Source organism: Microtus pennsylvanicus, chromosome 21 (assembly GCF_037038515.1).
Source record: "Microtus pennsylvanicus isolate mMicPen1 chromosome 21, mMicPen1.hap1, whole genome shotgun sequence".
Taxonomy (NCBI): domain Eukaryota; kingdom Metazoa; phylum Chordata; class Mammalia; order Rodentia; family Cricetidae; genus Microtus; species Microtus pennsylvanicus.
In genome coordinates this window covers 29,318,553-29,333,158 of record NC_134599.1, presented here as the reverse complement: position 1 = coordinate 29,333,158, position 14,606 = coordinate 29,318,553, and the positions used below count along the sequence as shown (strand labels likewise).

General features: G+C 40.0%; 1 protein-coding gene across 9 annotated transcripts in view; it reads left to right on the top strand.

The window, feature by feature from the left end:
- Slc8a1 (solute carrier family 8 member A1) overlaps positions 1–14,606 on the top strand; it is a 357,575-nt gene that overhangs the window by 281,524 nt on the left and 61,445 nt on the right. For 2 of the 9 annotated variants that reach the window (XM_075955169.1, XM_075955171.1), the window contains exons 3-6: positions 4,301–4,407; positions 7,643–7,663; positions 8,089–8,106; positions 11,905–11,973. In XM_075955169.1, coding sequence (XP_075811284.1) covers positions 4,301–4,407; positions 7,643–7,663; positions 8,089–8,106; positions 11,905–11,973 — 215 coding nt within the window. Of the gene's footprint in view, positions 1–4,300; positions 4,408–4,924; positions 5,029–7,642; positions 7,664–8,088; positions 8,107–11,904; positions 11,974–14,606 lie in introns of all 9 variants that reach the window. The other 7 variants (XM_075955170.1, XM_075955173.1, XM_075955175.1 and 4 more) reach the window with 7 other exon arrangements.

Sequence of the window (14,606 nt, the reverse complement as noted above, 5' to 3'; positions counted from 1 at the left end):
AGGCATATATGGATATTTTCTTTTAGATAGATATAGTTTTTCATATCTCAATTGCCAAATGCTGAAATATTTTCAGAGAATTCTGATCCTAATGAATAAAGATGCTCCAATGATAAATTGCAAACAAGTTTTATGGGCTATTATAGCTATCGACTTGGGGTATAGAAAATAAAGCTATTGCAATGTGTTCTGGTTTCATTTCTGTTACTATGATTAAGTACCCTGACTACAAGCAATGTAGGGGATGAAGGGTCTGTTCTTACCTTAGCATTCCAGGCTACAGTCCATTATTGCAGGGAAGTTGAGGCAGGGATTTAAGCAGTTAATCACATCACACCCACAATCAAGAACAGAGAGAAACAAATGCACCCCCACTACCTGCTTATTGTTTTCAGCTTTCACTTCTGTGACGTAGTTGAGTGTCCAGCCCATGACATGTACCGCCACATGAAGATGGGTCTTTCCACCTCAATTAACAATCAAGATAGGCCCCACAGATATTCCCACAGTTCAACCTGACCTGGGTGATTCCTCCATTGAAACTTGGGTCCCAGCTGCTTCTAAGTTGTATCAAGTTGACGACTAGGCTAGACTGTATCCAGTTGGCACTTAAGACTAACTAGCAGCACATGATGGTAGAAGAAGACCTTCTGCAGTGATAACAAACAAAATGTCAGTGGGTGATTTGGGGGGTACTGCATAAATTGTCATATTGTCACTTGGGCATACAATCAGTGTCTCTCTTATACACTGGCTCTCTAGAAAGGCTACTGCATGTATATGAACGAGGCTTTCTTTATTTCTTTAGTACAGTTATATCTGTGACACACTGTGGGACTGGGAACACTGTATGGGTCATATAATAAGAAGTAAAAGCATTGCGACCTGACTTGTTATCCTGTGGGCTTCCAAGCGTGATGCTCCCTACTGTGAAGGGCCTTTACAATGAATGCTGAGCATCAGTTCGAAGGACAATAGCTACCATGGCGCTTTTGGTTTCCTTCCCATTTCCTCGCCTGTTCTCATGACATTGCTTGTTTCAGGACAGATTTTCAATCCCAGTTTAAGACTGCAAAAATGAAAAGTAGAAATTAATACCTAAAGAACAAGTTGGTTAAGAAAAGGAAAAGAGAGAGAGAGAACTTTGGTCAAATTTTGAATGGTAAATTTAATCTAACCTAAAATAACAGATACTGTCGAATTTTCAGAAAGAAACTACATTTCCAGAATTGCTGCATATAAGCCCTCTTGGGCTTCTTATAGTATTTTGGATTTTCCAAATGTAAATTAACAACTAAATATCCCACACTGGTCAGGTCAACTGACTTTTTTTTGCTGCTTTTTTTTGGTTTAATTTATTAATTCATTGGTTTTTTTTTTAAGACTCTCTTTTCTCATTTTACATATGAATCCCAGTTTCTACTCCATCTCCCTTCTCCCATCCCACCCCTATTCACTTCTCAGAAAGAGTAAAATTTCCTATGGGGAGTCAACAAAGTCTAGCACATTGCTTTGAGGCAGGACCAAAGCCCTCCCCACTATATATAGACTGAACAAGTTATTCCTCCAAAGAGAATGGGTTCAAAAAAGCCAGTACAAGAAGTAGGAATAAATTCTGGTCTAACTGCCAGCGGCCCCCATAGTCTGCCCCACATTCAGAGGGTCTAGTTTGGTCCTATGCTGATTCCCTTACTGTCAGACCAGAGTTGGTGGACTCCCATTAGCTCAGGTAAGCTGTTTCAGCTGGTATTCCCATCACGGTCTTGACTTCTTTGCTCTTTTTCTCATTCCTCGCACTCTTCAACAGGACTTTGGGAGCTCAGCCCAGTACTCTGCTATGGGTCTCTGCTTCTGCTTCCATCAGTTGCTGGATGAAAGTTCTATGATGACGTTTAAGATAGTCATTTATCTGATTACAAGACAAGGCCAGTTTGGGCACCCTCTCCACTACTGCTTAGGGTCTTACCAGGGGTCTTCCAGTGGGTTCCTGGGAATTTCTCAAGTGCCAGGTTTGTATACACACACACATACACATATGTAATATGTAATATATATTAAATAGGTGGAATCTAGAAACATGCTCTAAAAATTAGGCAGGAGCTGTGTGTATATGTATATATACCATACTCTTGATAGTTTTATTAATATCTACACTGAAAGAGATTATTGTTAACAAGAGTCATTTCTAGCTGTTCACCCGCTGTGGTCTTTGGAACACAAATGAGCCCTGGCTTCTCGGGAGGGATAAATTGGGATGCAGGTGTCATGCATGTTCTGTAGCTGGGAAAGGGAAAGACAATACGAGGCTCCAAGGTCTGGTCTCCGTTTCACAATGTTGAATCTACAAAGGAAGAGTTAGACATTTGGAACAAGGGGCTGGGAAATTCGGAGAACTTCTTTATTCTTTTCTTTATGCTAGGATAAAAAGACAAATGATCATTAGAAAGCCTGTACCTAAGTGAAACCTGGCAGATTTCATCAATGAACTAAAAGCAAGATTGTGGACACATCTCTTTCTAAAAGACTCAGAAAATGTTACCAAAATTAAAGAATCTCCATATCACTAAAACTTTCTGTTTATGTAAACCTATTGTTTCACAAACTTTAATCAGATATTATCTTAGTAAATGTTATTTTCAAAATCTTGTTAAATCAGTATTTAGGAGGCTCTGGGTAAATTGTAATATATACCACACTTAAACTTTGTTAGTTAAAAGGTAATATTAGAATAATCTATTTTCATTTACTATGTATACAACATTCTGCCTCCATGTATGCCCACATGCCAGAGGAGGGAGCCAGATCTCAGTAAAGATGGTTGTGAGCCACCATGTGGTTGCTGGGAATTGAACTCAGGACCTCTGGAAGAGCAGCCAGTGCTCTTAACCTCTGAGCCACCTCTCCAGCCCTGAATAATCTATTTTCAGATTCAACAAGAGTTATGTCTGGTATCATTAGAGAAGTTTAGATTTGCATAATATTTGCACTTGTCCTGTCTACGCATCAATCATTCAGAGCCATAGGACCATAGGGTATACATTTCTGAAGGCTGGATTGCAGCAATAATTCTCCGTGAAACACCACAATGTTTTTATGAAGTTGAAAAAATATAAATGCCATAGTTTAATGAAAGTTGAAATTCAGCTTGGCACAGGATGAAAATAATTACATAAGCAGTTGTCCCCTCCCTGCCACCACACTTTTGACACAGTTGTGTGAAATAGTTTCCATCTTTAGGAATGTAAACAAATCGTGAACAACTTCCAAGGAACTTAAACAAGTTAGATTCTAAGATACCAGGGAGAAAGATAGAAGAGATTTTATTCTCCTCTGTAATGCTTTTACACATATATTGTGTTAATCAAAATAAAATGTAATGATAAAATATTACACATGGGAGCAAACCAATTGGTTGTCTAATAGCAAATGAACATCCCTGAAAAGTTATATGTGCAAGTAACATTATGTAGATTGAGCAGGTTGTCTTTCTATATTTAAGACTATACATTAAATATAATAAAAACACATGTATATATACATGAGAATGTATGTATGTGTATATTATATATGTATAATCACATGTTATACATGGAAAAGGAGACCATGACTTTTTTTTTTAAGAAAAGAGAAGTATATGGGAGAGTCTGGAGGAAGGAGAAGGAAGAGAGAAAATAATGTAATTATGTCATAAACGCAGCAAAAATTTTTAAAATATAATGCTTGGAAATAAAGTAAAACACAGAGAAAGGGAAAATTACCCCACCACTTAGGATAACAAGTCTGTTAATATTTTATCGTGTTTTTATTCCCTTTTTATTTGTGTGTATGTTGGAGGAGTGTGGATATGTGTGTATGGAGGTGTACCTGCCATGGCAAATGGCTGAAGGTCGGGGGACAACTTGCTGAAGTCAGTTCTCTCCTTCTAGCAGGTGGTTTCCACGGGTAGAACTCGTCACCAGACTGGGTGCCTTAGCCATGGAAACTTCTCACTGGCCCTGTTGTAATTTATTACTTTGCTCTAAAGCATTGGCTTTCAGGACACAGCTAAGACAACACAAGATTTCAATACTTTAATAAGCATTTTTTTTCTTTTCTTACTAGAATCTGTTTTTCTGCTTTTCTTTCTCATGCCAATGACAAGCTTACTAATGTTGACAACTGTGCTTTGCCCAAGTTAATTCTGTGGCCCTGGGCGAGGAACTATGTTCTCGGTGACTTCTCTAACCTTGCTTTCCTCCTGCCTATGTTCCTTTGCATGCCTCTTGCCCTGTTCGTCAATTTCTGTTCTTCTCTGTTTCAGCAAAACAATTGAAGTCAAGGTAATTGATGATGAGGAGTATGAGAAAAACAAGACCTTCTACATTGAGCTCGGAGAGCCCCGCCTGGTGGAGATGAGTGAGAAGAAAGGTGGGGGAGCAGCTCCAGGGCTGAGTCCAACAGCTTCTGCTGCCTGTGCCTCCCTGGACGCCTGCATTCTTCAGAACATGACTGACAATGCACACATACCTCCGCACGCATGTAACAGGGCACAGCGCTCACGCTGGCAGCAGCTGGCCAGAACTGTAGCTCCATGAGCCAGTTATGGCCACTGTGCACCGTGCAAGTCGGAAAGTTAATTTTGAGCAAAAAATCAATCAGGCCTCCCAAGCTGAGGAAATTGGCACAGATACTCTGCCATGTCCAAATTCTAAGCCAGCTTTCTTAGTTGTGGAAGAAGCAGATGGATTTATGCAAGCAATCCACTCACACAGAAACCTCAGGGGAGACCAGTGCAGAGCCACCAAGATGCCCTTTTACATACGCCTGAAGGTCATGTGCTGCCTGTTCTCTCTCCGTAACATCATAACATTCGGCTTGGTGGACATCTAGAGCATGAGTGTGTGACTCCAACCATTTGTTTTGCCTTTGTCTTGTGTCCCCACAGGAAGATCATTACCATTAGAATATTTGATCGTGAGGAATATGAGAAAGAGTGCAGTTTCTCCCTTGTGCTTGAGGAGCCAAAATGGATAAGAAGAGGAATGAAAGGTGTGAGAGTATACACAGACATACCAGCGAGAAAGTGTCCTCTTCTCCCTCTCTTGTCTCCTGCTCTCACACTTGGCTCTCTCCTCTTCCTCGGCTTCCAGTACTAAGCTCCATTGCCTCTAAGCTTAGCGGGTTCTTTCCCCTTCCCTTAGAAGTTCACCAAGCAATTCCCATTTTCTCCAGGAAGGACTGACTAACCTTGATTGCCACCAGAGTTACTAAATATTAACAAATCCGGAAAGAATTTCTGTCATTCAGGAATGAGGAGATAAGAGAATGCCCTCTGCTTTCCGCCACTTCAGAGCCACTTAAAGGCGCAGCTACAGAGGTTCACTCACCCTTCAATAAAGCCTGACATACCCTGCCAATGACAGTAGAGGGAAAAGCAAGCCCACCTGAATGTTCGTAAGCAGATGAAGGGTGCATGGATCTAATAGCAACTTATAAGAAATTACAGAAAATTCAGTCATCAGGCTTCTTAGAGAATCTGGTTTGGGGAGGGCTTTTTTTTTCTTTTTGTCTTTTTTATTTTTGAGACAAGGTCTCATGTAGCTGAGGATGGCCTGGAGCTGATCCTCCTGCCTCAACCTCCAAAGCACTGAGAAGTGTGTGCCAATCTGTCCAGCTCCACCCTTTAAGAAAGCAATTAATAAGAATAAGGAGCCTTAAGACTCTTGCTGTCAATATGCTAATGTCCTTATTTTGATATGATATCTTCTGTATCATCAAATACATCACTTAGCCGTAAAGCTAGACATGATGGCACATGCCTGTGATTCAAGTGCTTGGGAATTCAAGGAGGAGAGATGGAAAGTTCAAGGGCAGCCTGAACTACATAGCAAGATCATCTCTCAGTGGCAATAATAATAATAATAAACTCTAACAAATAAAGGACCCATACATATGAGACCACAGTCATATGTATGAGATCAGTTTTGTAAACACTTAACCCTGACTTACACTAATCCTACCCATACTCCAAAATCTTTTGATACTTACAGAATTAATACAATTTTAATATGAATAGTAATAAGAAAAAATTGAAGTGTTATTCTTATAGTTATAAGATTTTTTTAACATTTTTGTTAATTAGGTTTTGTAGGGTCTTGCAGTTTTAGAAACATTTGCAAAGAGAAGCTAATTCTGATCTGAACTATTCCCTACTTTCTAATAGATTCAATTTCAAATAGAAAAGGAGAATTTCATTTAATTTTTTAAATGTAGGGCAAGAAATGCAGTCTATATGCCCAATTCCTGTGAAGGCTTATCATTTGCAGAAATACAATCTCACATTCCAAGAGCTCACTGACCTCAGAGTCCATCTGAGAAAAAAAAATTCTTTTTCTATCATGCTTGACTTAGGCACAAAATGGCAACAGAAGTAATGGAAAAAGAATAACTTGGGAGTCATTTTAATGCAACTCATTTAATAAGTCCCATAGTTAGTAAACAGAAAGAAAAGAGACTTCAAAACAACTATGTCTTCTTACGATGGGATCAAAGATGCCTCGTTAGCATCTGGGAAGAAGCACTTAGTTCTGAATGTGTGCCTCCAAAGAGCTGTCTTTTATCTCAAGAAGGAGTGTCTTGGCATCAGCTCTTTTGATTGTCATTTTAGTAAAATATGCCCTCATATTAACACAAATTAAAATTCCTTGATGGTGCTGTCCTGTTTTATACCTGCCAAATGAATTTTTCTCAGTATGAATAAGCTTACCGACATCGTTTGCCTAGGTTCCTTCTGCATCCACTACCAATATACAGGGGAAACTGGGCTGAAAACAGGCACTTGGAATATATTCCTGTAGACAGTCCCGGAAGTTTTAATTTGACTTGCATAGCAGATTAACTTTTATTAAAATTAAAGTGCTATCGTCCCAGTTGTACTTAAAGAATATAATCTAAACAGCTGCATTATAGATGGGCCCACATTCCCCACTCTGTCAACTCCTCTGGAGTTCTATGTCCAGTAGAAAGCATCCAGGTCAGCTTATTAACATGTACAAGTTACTGACAAAGGCACACAAATAAATGTCTATTTAGGGCTTCTTAGGACTTGAGAATTTAAAGAGTGTACCCGATTTTGAAGGAGTCAAAATATCTTCTAAGTAAAATACGCAGAGAGATCTTTACCCAGGTCAAAATCTTCCAAGAGGGCAATATGAAGGATTTTTCTGGGGACTTTTACCTGTTAAGAGGAAATTGAGGTCTTTAGTCACTAACAACTTCCAAGCATTTGATATATTAGCCCTCAGGTGGTATTTATTGGAAGAGGCCCAACCCAAACTGAGTTAAAGATTACCGTCTCCAATATTCCCACTAGATTTTGTATGCACTGTTTGCTAACAACTGTGGGAGAAATATCTTATGAGATACATAGAGACATATAATAAAAATATAAGGTGATTTTTTTCAATCACACAGAAATTTCCTATTGGGGTCATTTATTTGGAAATGTCCCCAACATTGCATTCAATAGGGGTGCACACATTTTTTAAGGGATGGTTTCCCCCAGTCTAGCAAAAACTGCCTGGATTTCTTTCTGCTAATATTCCTCTTTCATTATTCATTTGTTCTCTTATTCTGTGTTTGTCTCTGTCTGTTTCCTTCACAGCCGGGTTGTTGAGTGAGCTTGGTAAGCATTTCATTTCTTGCCTTTCCTTTCCATTTTTATAGCTTGTTTTCCACTTCTCTGAGATGATACCGTAACTCTGGATTATTATCTCTGTCTGTGGACTGGCCAGATTTTTGTTTAAGAATGTTGGCCTCATTTTAGTTGAAGCCAAACCATTCATATCACATTTTTAATTTAATGTATATAGACATTTTAGAGGGCCAGTGATTCCTCGGGTATTTCACAAGACCTATAATCATGCACTAAATTGCATAATCTTGAGAGAATGTGTTCAGTTATGACTGAACTTTTAATATTCTTCTTAATTATAAATCTGGCAGATTTTCATAAGTCAAGTGGGTTATCAAGCATCGTAATGTCACTAGTCCTTGTTATTTGTAATGTAAATTAAATTATGACATTTCTTTTCTTTTTTTCTCTTTTAGGTGGCTTCACATTAACAGGTATGAATTTTTCAAGTCTAATACCACCTAATTATAGTTTTTCTGTCAATGTCAACATAATACAGTTTTTAAAAATTATTTTCTTGTTTTATTTCTTTTTAATTAAGGAAAATACCTGTATGGTAAGATAATGCCTTTTAAAAGTTCTTACTTTTGCCCAGATAGCCTAAACACCAAACCAAATGTAACCTGAATTACTATTTAAGTGTGCCCCTTATTATCCTTTGGTTGATTTTACACATTAACAACAGCCTGTGTGTGTGTATGTGTGTGTGTATGTGTGTGTGTGTGTGTGCGTGTCATATTTATTTGTAAGAAAACTCACAGGGACAGCCTCTAACTGTTCATATTTTGGAACTAACCTACAGGTACCCTCATAGCACCAAGAATTTGCCATATACTCTGATAGATGCTACACAGTGGTACCAGAATAAGAAAGACAGGATTGCTGGTTCCCGATGGTAGCTATGACAACCACACAAAGTTCATGGCCCAGGATCAACAGGATCCTAAAAGTAGATAGATGATGCCACATCAGAAGAGGATAACAATCCAAGCTTTTCTTTGATCACTTTGCTTAGTACTAATAGCATGGTAACAAGAACTCTCTCTGCTATTTGAGGTGCCTTACAAAGCCATACATAAGCATTCAAGATCCCAGTGAGAAAGCCTGAAATCTTTCATTTCAAAATTCTGCCATCTCCAAAGCTAGTTCCTTGTGCACAGGTGGAAATCATTCCTAAGGGCAGTGTCTTTCCGCTCTGCGTACCTTCTCACCTTTGCAGGATTGTTCCTGCAGATTTAGAGGGGAAGGTGACTACCCAGTAATGGTTCAAACTTGCCCGAAGCTGCAGGTCGAAAATGTCTCTAGCAACCCACATAGATGGCCTTTTGCAATATGTGAGACAAATACCAAAATTTTCCAATGTATTGGGCAAATAGTAAATCAGAGAACTAGAAAAAAATATTTGAAGGGAATATTATCAAAATTTCTAGTCATGAAGACACTACGATAGGCCTGGAGTTGATATCAACCTCTGTTAGTAGTATGTCATGGACACTGAGTACCAGGGTGGCTCTGCCCAGAGAAGAACTTTCTATGTATGGCAGTTCTGTATGATTGACTGCCCCCTACTCGTCTCTAGACACCCGCAAATGACAGAATCACTCGTAGACTCTCAGAGACACAGAAATTAGAAATACTTAAAATGTTAAACATGGTAGTCTCCTTACAGAAATCCCTGAATCTGACTCAGCCGAGCCTCTCCCAAGTCAGATTTTCCAGATTCGGCCCTCCAGGAATTGTCCAGATATATACAGAAAATGGTAGAAAAATGGCGCTGTGGATTGTCTTTCTAAAGAAACCATAGTCTCTAGAAATAGCACATCAGATAGCTGTTCCTTACACTCTATGCAACCTGGTGAGACTCTACACAGTTTCAGTCCAGAGTGCATGTATGTCTTTGGCCGTCTTGCATTATACATGTGAGGATTTCATTTCTAAGGCTTTCTTTTCATGCCACTTGAACCACCCTCCCTTGCGGTATCTCAGTCAGTAGGATCCTCATTTTCTTTTCTTACAGACCCTATCCATAGCTTTCCATATCCCTCATATCAGCATTTCCTGCTGTGGCTGCATCCTGCATCCAACATGATACAATCTCTTTCTCTAAAAGCTTCTACAATATGAGTAGTTCCCTGGGTCCTCCCTATGGCTGGAACTTTAGCCAAAATAAGAAGTCCTTTCATTGTTGACATCTCCCAACACATAAATCAATGCGGTTAGAACGGGAGGATTATTCCAGAACTCTCTAGAAATTTCTACATTGGCCTAATTGTTACTTATCTGGATACTGTCTAATTTCATATTCTCCTTCTCCCATAAAACCAGAAATACCAGGGTTCAGTTGCTACTGATGCCTCTAAGAAATTTCTGCAACTTAGGTCTGCACAGTGAGCAGCGGCAACAAGGCCTAGAGAGTCCTCTTTGAAGTCACATTGAAACTTGGAAGTCAAGGCTTTGAGGTACAAGGAGGAAGAGAAGAATTAATGTAGCCTTTGGACTTAGCCTGCAGGTTTTACATGAACTTGCATGGATGAGTACAGATGTGGAATTTAGAAAAAGTATATATGGAAATGAAAAAAAAAACACCATTTGGTCCACAGCCTCACACCAATAGTTGAGCCCTTGTTAGTAATAGACATTGAATGCTGGAGGTGCCTTTGAAATTTGCAAATCTCCACCTGCTGTTCTAGCCCTTGTCTTACCAAATGACCTGTGTTTAAACCTATGAACTCATGCCCCTCTGACTTATGGTTTTATGATAACATTATAACTCATTAGAGTTTATAATGAATATTATTTTATCCCCGTTCTCTCAGACTTTATTGTGCACACTTACAGGGGAAAAAAAAAGAGAGGTTCAAAAAGATTAACCTTGGATACCTCATCCAGGATGCTGACAGCCACATTTTTGACTCTGAGCGAAAGGCCCTTTGGTGATTATCCCACCACTAGCCCTGCCATTTGGCTGGTCCTATAGTACGAACCATTTCCTTCTCTCTTTATCTTTACATTATACATTGGGCCCTTTATCAATCTCTATAACTATATCTCATAAAGAGCAATCATTATGAATGGCAGTCAAAGAATGCATAAAGGAAAATGCCCCAAAGGGAAAATTAGATTACATAGGTAGAGATAACTTTAAATAAGATTCAGTATCCTGACTAAACCTGGAGAGGTGTATTTCCCCTAAAACTTCTAAGACTTGCAGCTATAGCTCTCCCTAAAATTTTATGGCCTTCAATATATGCCCTTAATATTGCTCTTCTGATCATTCTGTGGTCTTGTAACAGACGTCAGATGCGTGTCTATTTAAGTGGGCCAAACTTTGAGACTGCTGACACTTGAGAACACTTCCACCACTCCAACGTATGGGTTAGAGGGGTAAAGCCCCTCCAGCAAAGTCGCCTCATTTTTACAGACAAGAAAGCTGCATCTCCAAGAGGCAGAATTCCTTGCCCGTATTTAAGTAGAAAACAAGTGGCAGGGCTGGCCCTGAGTCCACGTCTCCAGAGTCTCAGTCTCGTTCTCGGTAGCTCTTTGTAGATGAAGACAAGGTGGACCTTGCAACCACCTGGACAAGAACAGTGAAAGTCTGAGGCCTGGTTAATGGATCTGCTGGGGAATAATGACTTGTCCTTATTCCATGGAAACATAAATGATGCTTTCCAGTCTGCACAGGAAATGGATGTAGTGAGCACCTTCATAAGGGTTCTGTATTTCCTGAACTTCAAAGAAACGTGTGACAGAAATGGAGTAGATACTACCTGCATTTATATGTGGGAAAATAGAAAAGATGGCTTACTATACAGATGGCACCAATTGGCTTCAAAATTTAGAACACAAGTCATTATGCCAAGTGCTTTCTGTTGTCTTATGATGCCTCTGGAACCAGTTATTGAAGGACCTGGCTCATCCATTTCAAACTCTTGCTATACTGATTGCACCTCTCACCCCAAGGAAAGAGATTCGTTTTCTCATCCACCAAACTTAATCAAGCATGATTGGGTTTGTCTGATGGACCATTGACCTCCGATTTGTGGGTGGCAATCTCTATTGGTAACCACCAGCACGCCCCCTTGTGGCCTACAAGGGGTGACCTGTAACCAGTCACACTAACATGGCTTGCAGTGTGTGCGTCTAGGTGCTGGTTTTGCTTACTAATTTCAAAAGGCACTGAGAGCTAAGCAATGTGATCCATCCTGCTGATTTTCTGCCTGTCCTTTTGCTAGGCCAGCCTCTCTTCAGGAAGGTTCAAGCTAGAGACCATCTGCTTCCCTCCACTGTAATCAGCATTTCAGGTACTCGTTTTACTGTGGCCCTTGAGAGCCACAGCCTTCAGGTATATGCTTTATTAGAATCACAGATGGCATTCCCTGGGTCTTCTGAGATAATGCCGATTGATGAGTAACTCCTCTGACAGCTGGGGTACTGTGAGTGATCAAGAATCAAGGGCAGTAGGGAGCGATAATACGGACCTACAGAGAGGTTGATCCAATGCCTTCTTTCTCTCAGATTTTAATATGTTTCAAATTTCTTGCAAATATCTCTTTTACATATAAGTTTTATATCTAAGTGTAATGAAAATTCTTAAGAAAAAAAAAGCACAACCAAAACGGGTGTGTTTTCCACCAGAATTGTGCCTTTCCTGGTGTAGAAAGAAACAAAGGGATGCTGACAGGGCCGCCCAAGGACCACACAGCCCCCCCTGGTTCTGTGAGGCATCCCAGGGTACTGATCAGCTCCTGGGGTGGAGTCAGTCGCTGAGGACAACAGTACCTCCTCCTTCAGTCGTCACACTTGCCCATCACTGACCTCGTGGTGGAAGTACCTCTGCCTGACCCTGAGGGTCCCCCTCACCCTCGCAAACCATACCTCCACCCAACAATCACAATTCTCAGCTCCCCCTACCAACTTTCCTCCTAAAAGATTCCTAAAAATAAAAAATCTCCCTGGGTTCTAATCAGAGAGGCCAGCTGGGGCTGAAACATTGTCAAGTGGCCTGTTAGGAAAATAATCCTGAGAAGGTGTTCCCATCACCAGCCTTTTCCCCACCTTCTAAGGCCTATATTGTTTTTTTGGTACTAAGACAAAGTAACAACAAAAAGACAATTAGGACACTGGCGCCTTGACGGACCTCTGCGCTGAACGGGCCATGTGGGTGAGAGAGCCCTCTAAAAGGAGTAGCTCCCCTCCCCGCTTCATCACTACGATGCTACTTCAAGGTCCGTCGTCAACCAGGAAGCATTAGAAGCAGTTTTACAAAATTCCATCTACCTAAAGCTAATGATGTTTTGTTGTTTATAGACATCAATCACTGTAAAGGACAATAACCCCACCCTGGTGATTTTATCCCAGGGACCTCTGTGTCCATGCAACACCAGCTTGTAGCTATGGTTGCTGACAACGCACAGGGTCAACAACTGGTGAGCTTTACCAGTATACACATGTGCATCAAGAGAGACAAAGAGGCCCAGAGCTACACACAGAGAATTAATTTGCTCTAAGAAATGGAACTCAGACTCCATTGTGTTGTCACTCTATATAGGCAAGGAAATAAAGTGACCTAGGCTACAAAGAAGTAATCTGCTTTGATCCATTTGTCAAAAGAGAAAAAGAAACAAATATAGTAATCGATGCTGAAAAATGGTGTTAACCATTTCCCTGTTTAATAAAGCCACACCTAAGGAGAACACTGGGGAGGGGGGGGGAAGGTTCAGCTCTTTTCTTTGTCACCATAAAACTCTACATTGACTAGGTGGTGGTGGCTCACACCTTTAATTCTAGCATTTGGGAGGCAAAGGCAGGCAGATCTCTGTGATTTCAAGGCCAGCCTATCTACAGAGTTCTAGGACAGGCCAAAGCTACAAAGAAACCCTGTCTCAAAAAATTAAAAAATTAAAAACCAACTCTACTGCTAATATATCAGTACTGCTGTAGATCAGCCATAGGATTTATCCACTTGCCACCTCTCAACTACACAACTGTAACAATCTCTTAGATGTACATATTAACTCATCAAATGAAAATAGCCCTGACCTTTCCATGATGCTGTGTCCATGTCCAAACTATGACCACTCAACTCTGCACCTGCTAGTCATCCTTGCCATCATAATCACCTGGAAAGCTCTCTACGTGCTTCAAAGATAGCTTCAAATTAATCCTCTGTCCTGATACTTTCCATGACTTCTATAGGCAGAAAGAAAAATTCTTCCCACACTGGTCCCACAGTCACCGCCACACTGATTCTGGTTCTTCATTCGTATGCCTCTTTTCCCACTAAACCAGAAGTTTCTGGAAGATAGCTGAAGAAAGAGGAGGGCTGTGTCTGTGCTGATATATTCTAAGAGGACAATACCATGTGTTTAAATAATGGATGGTCTTTTTATTTTAAAAAAGTGAGCAGATGAAAAATATTACTAACGGTAACTTGAAGAATCTTATAACAAATACTTGAGTAATTTTTCAGCATTCCATACATTGTACTAGACATAAGCAAAGAGAGCCCAAAGAGTGCTGAGGCATACCCTAGCTCTGCAAGCCTACAGACTAGCTATGTGTATGTAAAGATAATTTAAAATAAGCCCAAAGCCACATGAAACCATTCAACACGCAGTAGATATGAAAGAATTGAGTGATATTTACTAAATCCCAGTTGTCAGTTGGCATACTAATGGAAGGAGGGCCTTAAATATAAGTAAATGAAGGTGTAGGAGTATTTCTTGGTAATTGCATGATGGGTAAGCCGATGCTTTGGAAAGAGAATTTAGCAAGAAATAGAAACAAGCTCCCTACCATTTCTTTATGTGAAGATCAAACCTGTTTAGACAAGATGTCCACATTTCAGCTTCTTATGAGATTTTTGTGAAGGTTAAATACTAACCAAATTATAATGTACATCCCGTGATATTTTTTAAATTACCTTGTCTTTTAC